Genomic DNA, 10633 nt, shown 5'->3' with positions numbered 1-10633 from the left:
TGAATATTTGGGTTGAACTGTTCTGGAACAGTGTTGTAAATACAACTTAACCACTGATTTCTAGTCGTGTCCATTTTTGGAAGGCCAAACAAAGTAGTTTCGCTTTCACAACGAAACACACAGCGTCACACACGGCGGGCTTGAGTGAGCGGAGGCCGGCGGGCTTGAGAACAGTGCGGCCGGCGGGCTTGTGGCAACCAAATGTGACGAACCCGGGATGGGCTCCGCTTCGTCCACGGTGAAAGCCGATCCGGCGATCCACAGTGCGAAATTGATGTACTTCCTCAGAGACCAGCACGGATCAGCTCTAGGCATGACGAAGCAGATATCGTCCTCTTTTGGAAGGCCAAACAAAGTAGCTTCGCTTTCACAACGAAACACACAGCGTCTCCACGACATGGAGGCGGCGGCAACAACAATACTACAGCGAGAATAAAAGTTACGCCTTCTTTCTTTGCATGAACATTTGGGCGGTGTCAAATCTTCCCACACAGTGACGTAGACAAGTGGGGGCGTGTTAGAACAAGCCATTTTAGGAGGGCGTGGGCGAGTCAACTTTTATAAAGAATATCTCTTTGGGTTTGAGACTTTGGTCTTTGCAACTTTAGGGATCTTATCTATGCACAAACAGCTTGTAACACTCCAAAGAGAAAGGAACATTTGAAATTGCATCATATGACCCCTTTAAGTCACTTTGGTTCACTCCGTGGCCATCTTGGTCATGTTTTCTATGCAGATAATAGGCATACTAGTACAGCTCCTGTGTGCTTGCAAAACATCCATAAAATGTTTGTCAGGATTTTGTTTTAGTAATATATTTAAAGGCAATCTGTGAAACGTTGGTTTCATAAGGTTAAATGACAAAAATTGAATGTAAAAGCAGTATAAATGTATATACTATATATAAGGTCACTGTCGTATTGGCCAGTGAAACATAAACAAAATATTACATTTAAGATGACATCACACTTTTTCATGGAAGCCTGTTTCTGCAATGGAATAAAAAATAAGGAAGGTAATTTTGACTCTCACATTTTTTTTTTTTTTACTTTTTCTTACAATTCTTAGAATAAAATAATATCTCAGAGTTGCGAGATTTAAACTCAGAATTGAAAGATATAAACATTTCTAAACGTTTTAAAACATAAACAGCAACAAGACTATTTTCCGCTTGTAATTCCAAGTTTACATCTTGCAATTCTGTTTTTTTTGTTTCTGTCACGACTCACGACATAAAATATAAAAAAGGTAATTGCAACTCTTTATTCTGTGTTTATATCTCCTAATTCTGAATTTATATCTCTCAATTTTGAGTTTATTTACAATTCTGAGAATTGTGAGAAAAAAAGTCTGAAACTTTTGCCCTTAAGGAATCACAAACAAAATGCCTGTGCTATGATTAATGTAATAACGGATTGAATAGATAAAAATGCCATTTTCAGACAATGTTTATAAAGATTTAAAGCTTCCATATGACATCTGCTCCAGCATTGTGTCCTCTATCAGACCCCAGTTCATCTGCCCTCATAAAGCCCAGTCGCAGCCAAAAGATCAAATGTTTCACAACATATCAATGTCACATCCCCGTCATACATCCCAGCGGTGTCTGTTCTCCTATGAGCGCTGACCTCTGGCACAGGAGAATGCTTTAATCAACACTCACCCCCACTGCTCACATCCCCGTCATACATCCCAGCGGTGTCTGTTCTCCCATGAGCGCTGACCTCTGGCACAGGAGAATGCTTTAATCAACACTCACCCCCACTGTTCCTGCTACACTTAACCAGCGATGAAACCATCTAGAAATAGCCCCTTACTCAGGACGCATGTGATCAACTGCTCTCTCTCTCTCTCTGCTTAAGGGGATTTGAATGTCAGTGAAGTGTTAAGTTACATTTGTGCATTGCCCAAAGGATAGTCTGCAAAACTAATGATGTTGAAGTGTGTGCATGTGTAGTCTACAGTCTCCACATGCATGTGATAAGGCTACAGCCGTAATCACCAGTACCAAGTCCCTACCTTGTTTTTTTTTTTGGACCATGGTAATACCATGATATTCTTTGAAGTACTTTGAGTACCATCTAAATATCATGATGCGATAAAGCTAAAAAATTTATCAACGATATAATGTTTCATATCGTTCGGTATCGATAATTATTAACATTTTTAATAACCTTTTTTAAAACAAAGAGCAATAGAATTTTTTTTTTTATTTAACCACTGTATTTTTAAATTAACCCAATTTATTGAGACAAACAACAAATATTTTTTTGTTTTAACAATCAAACACAAAATAAAAATTAAACAAATATCTAATTCCTAATGTTTTATATGCAGATTAAATGGGTCTTAAGGAAACTTTTGGCTTGTTTCCCAAGGCCACAGGAGGGCGCAATGAGCAAAATTGTCAACGCGAGGAAGTAACTGTCTATTTAAAAAAAACTTACATTAACCAAATATCTAATTTCTAATGTTTTATATGCAGATTAAATAGGTTAAACTTTTGGCTTGTTTCCCAAGGCCACAGGAGGGCGCAATGAGCAAAATAATGCAGCGCATTTAAATTGTCAACGCAAGGAAATGACTGTCTATAAAAAAACGTGCATTACTTCTAAATTAACTCATAAAAATCAAATATAATTTCGTAAATTGCATAAACAATTATGAACAAAACAGTATCATGTATTTAAAAGGAATAAACCTCCACAAATTCGTGAAGTGTTTTCTTAAAGTTTTAACTGTTTTAACTTTGCATGGCTTTTTATACATCTCTTGCATGAGACGCGAGTGCAGCAGTCATATTTGTCTATCTAAAAATGCGCTGAATATGCGTTCTGTGTGAATGGCCTGGTTTCGGTTTCAACCTAATCAAGATCTTCTCCGCATTGAGCTTCTATATTTCTCTAATATTTTGAATGAATAACGCAGCAGTGGCGCGTCTCGTGGGCTAGACTAACAAAACATTAAAATGCAACAACATCACTTAAATCATTATCACTGCATCTCGCACACCACTGATGACGCTCCCTGACGCACTCCTAACATTCAAATGCAAATGTTTATTTAAAATTCGACTAATATTCATTCTTTATTCACAATCTCCTCATCACAGGCAGGCACAGCACTCATTACAGCATGTGCTCGTGTTTGTGTGTGCTGTCTGCGTCACTCATAGCACCTGCCTATATCGTGCGCTATATCGAACATTTTTTCTATCATTATCGAAGAAGGTGTACCGTCGATAAATATCGATACCGTTTTATCACCCAGGCCTATGATGCAGTATCATTTTTAGCCTTTTAAGGATATTCCAATTTCCAGTTTCTGTACTTTTGACCTTTCTATTCATCTGTGAATCCTGAACAAGCTGTATCATTGTTTTCAAATAAAAAATTAGGCAATAGTAGTGAGATAGTAATAAGAATGAGCACCAAATCGGCATATACAAAATCATTTCTGAAGGATGATGTGAGACTGAAGACTAGAGTAATGGTTGTTGAAATTTCAGCTTTGCCATCAAATGGATAAATTACATTTTAAAATATATAAAAATAGAAAACAGTAATTTAAATTGTAATAATATTTCACTAAATTACTGTTATACTGTCATTTTGACCAAATAAATGCAGCCTTTGTGAAATTTTTTTTTCAAAAGCATTTAAAAAATCTTACCGACCCCAAACTTATCACTCTAGTCTATGATGTTTACAACGTATGTACATATCATTTTATTAAGATGTTTGGTAACACTTAATTTTAAGGTGTCCTTGTTACACGTTACCTGTACTTACTATTATAATAACAATTAATTATGCAAAATTACATGCAAGTAACCCTAAACCTAATCCTAACCCTAACATATAGTAAGTACATGTAGTTAATTAATATTACTCAGTACTTAAATGTATAATTACACTGTAACAAGGACACCTTAAAATAAAGTGTAACCAAATATATTAATACATGAAGTATGAATGATGTATGTATGTATGATGTTTACAGTGTTTCTTAAATTTAAACAGGATTTATATCACAACAGTTACAGTAAGGTAAATCAATTAAGATTTTCAGGTGGTTGGAGAAAAACATTTCAGATAGTAATTCAAAGATTGTTTTTGTTTTTCATTCTTACGGCAATTAATTTAGACCATCACGTTACATCACATTCCTTTTTAAAAACATTTCACTTGGATCTTGGTTTTTCCAGTGATTACAGTGATTATTCTTGATTAGGGTTTCTTCCCCCACAAGCAAACTCTCGTTCTCCTGATCTCCTTTCCTCCCTCTTTCACTCCTTTTCTCATTCTCTGTTAACTGATAATCCGGTTTGCATCTCCCAATCCTTTTGGAGCCAGACCATTTGGACAGGCTCTGAGCCTGAGCTAATAAAGATAGCGTGAGAGAGAGAGAGAGAGAGAGGGATGCAGAAAGGGAGTGAGAAGATGGGCTTAAGTCACCATAAAGGGGTCTTAAAGGCTGCTCTGCCGGACTGCATGCTTTCCCGAGTCCATGCAGGGTGAAATAGGGAACCTCTTTTCCCATAATCCCCCTTGAGCCTCTCTCTTAACTTTCGGAGAACGCTGTGCTAATGAAACCCATTCTGATAGATGCAGTGAGAGTGTGAGTGTGTGTATGTATGTGACAGACAGAGCTGATACCGCAGTGGTACGTGCATCTTATCTCCGCCGCGTGGCGAGACGTCACTGATCTGCCAGCACTCTATTAGCCGTGGAATAGAATCACAGGCACTTGTTCTTGTCACCGTCAAACATGAAGTGCCACTAAATGAGGAGTTCATCTCAGTACATTAGGACAGCACTTTGCTTAGTTTAAATATTGAGAGGCTAAAAGCGTTCACTGCTCATATTAATGACTGTGTACTGACACAGATTAAACGTTCATTTAGAATTACTGCGTTCTAATACCTGATCATACATTTAATTGTCATCTGACACGCATTATGTATTTCCCATTTTACTTTTAGCACAAAATACTACTTTGGGTGTTTATGACTAAAGGTTTTATTTTTCTGCTATTGATAGACCAATATATCGGCTTAGTCGGTTTATTCAACCATTTTTGGCCAAATGTTCATTCCCCCTTGTGTCAGTTATAAAATCTAATGAAGGAAATGAAACATGAGATTTTTCTGTGTTAATAATAATAATAATAATAATATTATTATTATTATTATTTAAATATAGTAAGTTGATGTCTGCATGTTGTAAACAGCATCATATGTTTAAATCCTGTATTGTTTGTTTATTTCAATTATTATTATTATTATTTTGTATATTTAGCCTGGTAATATACACGACATACTTTTTTAAAATGCAATTTAAATGCATATTTTGAATGTAACTGTGACCAGTTTCATTTATTATTTATTATAATTACTTAATTATTATCAACAGAATCAAATTAACATTTTATTTGAATTTTCAGTTTTAAATGGTTGAGATCATGACAGTTGGCTTCAATTTTAGGATAATTTATTATGTGATTTAAATCGTATGCTTATAATTTCAATATGAAATTGGAATATGCAATTAGAAGTGAACAGCAGATGTGTTTTAAGTTCTTGGTTATTTTAGGTCAGATGCTGTTTTTCACACCATGCAAGCTGAACGATACCTTGAGGGCTTGTTTTTCCATTCATTCCTTTTTTTTCCCCTCCTCATTCTTTCTGAATGTTTTTGCAGAGGCCCTAATTTGCATGTTGAACCGAAATCAAACATAGAGGAGGAATAAGTCTCAAGCTTTTATTCAGTATATATTTTCTCTCCTCCTTTCTCGCTCTCTCACTCGTTCTTTCCCCCGCTTTCCCTTTTGCTCACTTGCTCTCCCGTATTTTTTCTGATGTAAAATTCAAAGCAGCTGAAAATTTTATTTTTTATCTAGCACATTTGCTTTGCCACCACATGTAAAGTGTGTTGAAGGAGAATTCTAATGACTATGGCCTGATGGGAATTAAATGTCTGAAGTTCAAAGCGTTTTGCACATCACAGCAGCTGTCAATCAAACCGCAGCCCCGCTCCGGCTCTGTGAGACGACGATAATGGGGAGAGAGAAATGAACCCGATGGTGAGAAAGACACTAGTTTAGTAATGGGTGATGGAAAAGAACATACGTAGTTCATGTGGCAAAGGACAAATTCGGTGCATTTACGGGAGAGCAGTGCATTATGGTGATTGTGTGAAGAAGGACATAAAGATGTATGCAGTAACTGCCATCAGAACACATTCGGTTGGCAGATGATGAGGAAATGATGGCTAGAGCTTGCTTCAGAGATTATGTGTGTGTGTGTGTGTGCAGCAGTGTTTTTGTAGAGTCATAAGGGAGATGAAAGCAAGTGTGGCAGTGCAAGATCTCTGGAGACACTGCTTAGATCAGTGCTCGGTTAGTGCAGGCAGAGACCTGAAACAGCAGCATAATGGGCGGCTATGAAATATTTGTTTGCAGCATATTCTGAATAGTTATATATATATTAGTGTAAATTCATCTGTATCTTGATAAAAACAGACAAATTATGCCAAAATGGATGGGTCGAATACCATCCTGATTTGCAAACCATGAGCAAAACTATGTAAGATAAAGGAAGTAAGACTGCATTACATGCTTTTTTATTTGCAGTGTGGATAAACTAGTTTTTTGCCAACCACAGTGTGTTTTGTGCAATGCATTATTGGATTAATAAAATAAATAAATGGGTCTTCTGTCTGACATACAATTTGACAAGTAACGGTTATGGCTAGTTTTATTAAGACTAAGTAAAATAATTTTATATAGATTTCGCATTTACCCTTTACCTTGAAGATTTGAATTTCAATGGAATATTAGTAAGACATGCTTGTATCAACTTTTTAGTTCTAATTTTTTTTTTCAATTTTTCTATATTTTATATGTACACTGCCATTCAGGTATGTTTTGGAAAGTTTTCTTAGTTTAGCATTCTCTTATACTCACCATAGCATTTATTTGATCAAAAATACAGTAAAAAAAAGTAATGTTTCGAAGTATTATTATGCTTTAAAATAACCATTTTCTGTTTTAATATATTTTAAATTTACGATTTATGACAGTAATGGTAAAGCTGAATTTTCAGCAGCCACTACTCCAGTCTTCAGTGTCACATGATACTTCAGAAAACACTTCTTATGTATTATTTATTCTTATTCTTAATATTTGGTGCTCAAGAAACTTTTTTTATTATTATTATCAATGCTGAAAATGTTTTTATGCTTAATATTTTTGTGGAAACAGTGTTAGGTATTATTTCAGGATTCTGTGATGAATAGAGAGTTTAAAAGAAAAGTAATTTGTAACATTAAAAATGTCTCTACAGTGTTTTTTTAAATCAATTTAATGCATATTTGCTGAATAAAAGTATTTTTCAAGAAGTATTTGGAAAAAACTTACTGAACCCAAATGCTTAAACAGTTGTGCAATTTTTTGCTGTTTCTTTTTATATTTATATTTTATCTATAAATTTGCCTCGTCATGCCTGTCTGAAAGATTTGGATGCTGTGAATAAAATCAAAAGGGTTCTCCCATCTGCTCTTCGTCATCCTTCTCTCCCCTCAGACTGCATCCCTCCATCTTCCTCTTTCATCTTCAGCAGAAGAGCTGTGCAGCTGGTAGAAATAGATATCGACACAGTCTTCCTCAGGGGGTTTTACCACACAAATGTAAAAGCTGTTATTATAGAATGAGAAACACTTCAGCTTCATTTTTCTTCATGACTGAGGCCTTGAACTAACTGAACACTCACCAATCAAGTGCTGGACTGTATATCCTTCAGTGTCACTTTCTAATTACCGCCGAGATAAAAGAATCTGTACTGATGTTTTGTCTTCTCTCTGATTTCAGGTTTGATGGTAATTTTAATGCCAATGTTTCGAAGACCATCAGCTGTGATCGTCTCTCCGCTACCGTCAATAGCCGAGCTTTCAACCCAGGACGAGACCTCAACTCTGGTGTGTATAACACTAAGCTTCAAAAACCCAAAGCCAATTTCCACTTATCCAGCTGCTGCCATGGCAACCGTTTGCAAAGAACAATATTGCTTTTCTGATGTCAAATCTTCAAAGATTTTTTGGCCTTTTGAGTGAGACAGAAATGAACAATGCTGTTGAATACGTGACCTTGCTCATTTGCGTGTGGAAATACTTTATTTTCTCTCCTCTCATCTCTCTGTTTTTATTCCTTCTCTTTTAAGTGACCACAGCTTTGTACCTCTGTGCTCTTTTCCCCTTTATATCTGCTCTACCCCACCAATCAGGAAGTGCATGTTTTTATCACTTTCTACTAGGGCTGCATGATTCTTGCTAAAATGTGAATCACGATTTTTCTCCAGGGGAATTGAGACCACGATTCTCATTTTTTCAACCAAAATATTTATTGCACTCAAGTAAAAAAAAAAAAAAGTGCCGTCTACACAGGACTTTCAGTTATAATAAAGTGCTGGATTTAAAAAGTACTTATTTTAGACCCCTTAAAGTGAATAAATTAAAAGCTGTTGAACAGAAATAGAATGTTAACAATAATAAATAAAAATAACTAATAAAAAAAACTTAACATTACGGTCGGCCGATAACGATCCCAGTCTTGATTTTTTTTTTTTGGATTAATCGTGCAGCCCTACTTTCTACACTGAGCCAGTGTCAACACCTCCTCTTCGTATCAGATACATCAGAGTATTGCAACGGGAAAGCCCCCCAAGCCCCCTATAGTTGTTTTAACTACATATAGACAAAAGAATACGAACTGATTCAGTTAATTCAGTTCAATTCAATTAACCTCTGTGATGAATCCAGCAAGTGGGTAGTCTGAATCCAATGATAACTTGATTCCTTTCGATCAGTTCTTTAAAATAATCAGATTATAATAGTCATTCATTTGTGAATTGGATTACATAGGCCCACTAATGGTGCATAGGAACTCTGAAGAAATGGAGAATTGTTTTGTTAACCGTCTGTATGAACTGATTGGTAGCACTTTAGTTTAGGGAGAGAAAGGACATTGTAGTGTACAGTAACAGCACAGTTCATTCTCAGGTTTAGTGTTCAACACAGTTGCCTTTTTCTTTTTTCTTCAGCCACCTTGGTTCAGACTCTCCCTCCTTCTGGCCTCACACACTTGCTTTCGCTCCAGAACAGATTATCCCAATTCATCTTCATACAGATGCTTATTTTTGTAAGGCAGTCATCAGGAGTTCATGTTACCACTCTTCCTCCATTTGTCATTGAATACTGACCCTGCTAACCATGCAGGCGGTCATCAGTCACATTTGATCCCTGTTAGTCTAAACATTGATGAAATGTTTGGGGGGGGGGAGGACGAAACAATTAAGAGGGAGGAAAAACCTTGAGAATAGAGCGATGAGAGAGAGAGAAAGAGAGAGATAGTGTTGTGTTACAGTGTGATGTGATGTCTTTGATTTAGTTTGTAGGGTTGGTTCCTATTTCCCAACATTCCCCCCTTTGGTGTCCTTTGTTTCACCCTTTACTCCTCTTCACATCTCTATCTGTTTATTTCTCAGAGTTCTGCAAGCGTTCTCCCGACTGTCATAAAGCTGCGTCCCAACTTTATAAGCACTTAAAGTATGTACTTATTTTGTTGCTGATAGAAAAATAAATAGTGCCGTCCAAATGTTTAAGGTCAAATTGTACTTTTATTTAGCAAAGATCCATTAAATTGGTCAAAAATGATAGTAAAGACATTTATAATGTTATAAGAAATTTCTATTTTAAGTAAATGCTGTTCTTTTGAACTTTCTATTCATCAAATAACCCTAAAAAAATCACAGTTAGCCAACTTAGTACAGTTTCACAGTTAGCCTTAGATTAGTAAGATAAACAGCTTAGCCTAATAGCTTAGCATAGCAGTAATTGGTTAAGAAAAACGCTTTTGATTTGTTAGGATCAAGATAATGTTACTTTTTACAATAATGCTACTTTTTTATCAGGTTGAGGATTAAATTTTATGGGGGATTGGAATTTGCACAACAGTCACAAACTCCTCTTGTGATGGATTACAAGGGATTGTGGTCAGTTTTAGCCACAAAAGCATGTGCAGATGTGCGCTTTACTACGATTTGGGATACTCAAATTATTATGCATACTATTTAGGCTCACAGCCTACTTGAGACGCAACTTTTGGTTTATCACTGTCTCTGCGAGAAATACACAACAATTCCCATTGGCTGGATGAGGAAGAGAGTTTACATAAGGAAAAGGCAAATGCAACGATTTTTGGAGTTAATAATAACCTTGAAATTGACAGCACCGTAAGTGAGAAGAAATATAACAGTCGGTGGAGATTTCAAGTGGAATGAAGGGATAGAGGAAATGAAGGGGTGTCACGTCATGACTCTAAACACTGGATGGGGGATTAAGCACTATGGGGCAGCACATGTTTTTTAAAGCTGTCAACATGCTGTAAAGTTCCTGTTTATACTTCGGGTATGGATTGAAGGCTCATTTGTGGTTGGGACGCCTGTTCGTGCTTAGCATGCATTTTTCTTCTTCTGCAGGTTTCCACAGCAATTTGATGAACTATGTTTATTTTGATCAGAATTAGGAAAGGCTATTCCATGTCTCTGTGGCACCTAAAGCTAGTGTTTTCTTTAATA

General features: G+C 36.2%; 1 protein-coding gene across 1 annotated transcript in view; it reads left to right on the top strand.

Moving 5' to 3' along the window:
- cachd1 (cache domain containing 1) overlaps nucleotides 1-10633 on the top strand; it is a 78959-nt gene that overhangs the window by 40585 nt on the left and 27741 nt on the right. Inside the window, exon 4 of the mRNA XM_016491412.1 lies at nucleotides 7870-7976. Coding sequence (XP_016346898.1) covers nucleotides 7870-7976 — 107 coding nt within the window. The remainder of the gene's footprint in view (nucleotides 1-7869; nucleotides 7977-10633) is intronic.

The sequence above is a fragment of the Sinocyclocheilus anshuiensis genome, unplaced genomic scaffold, assembly GCF_001515605.1.
Source record: "Sinocyclocheilus anshuiensis isolate Anshui unplaced genomic scaffold, SAMN03320099.WGS_v1.1 scaffold70, whole genome shotgun sequence".
Classification (NCBI taxonomy): domain Eukaryota; kingdom Metazoa; phylum Chordata; class Actinopteri; order Cypriniformes; family Cyprinidae; genus Sinocyclocheilus; species Sinocyclocheilus anshuiensis.
The sequence above is the reverse complement of the archived record's forward strand: the minus strand, read 5'-3'. Positions and strand labels throughout refer to the sequence as shown.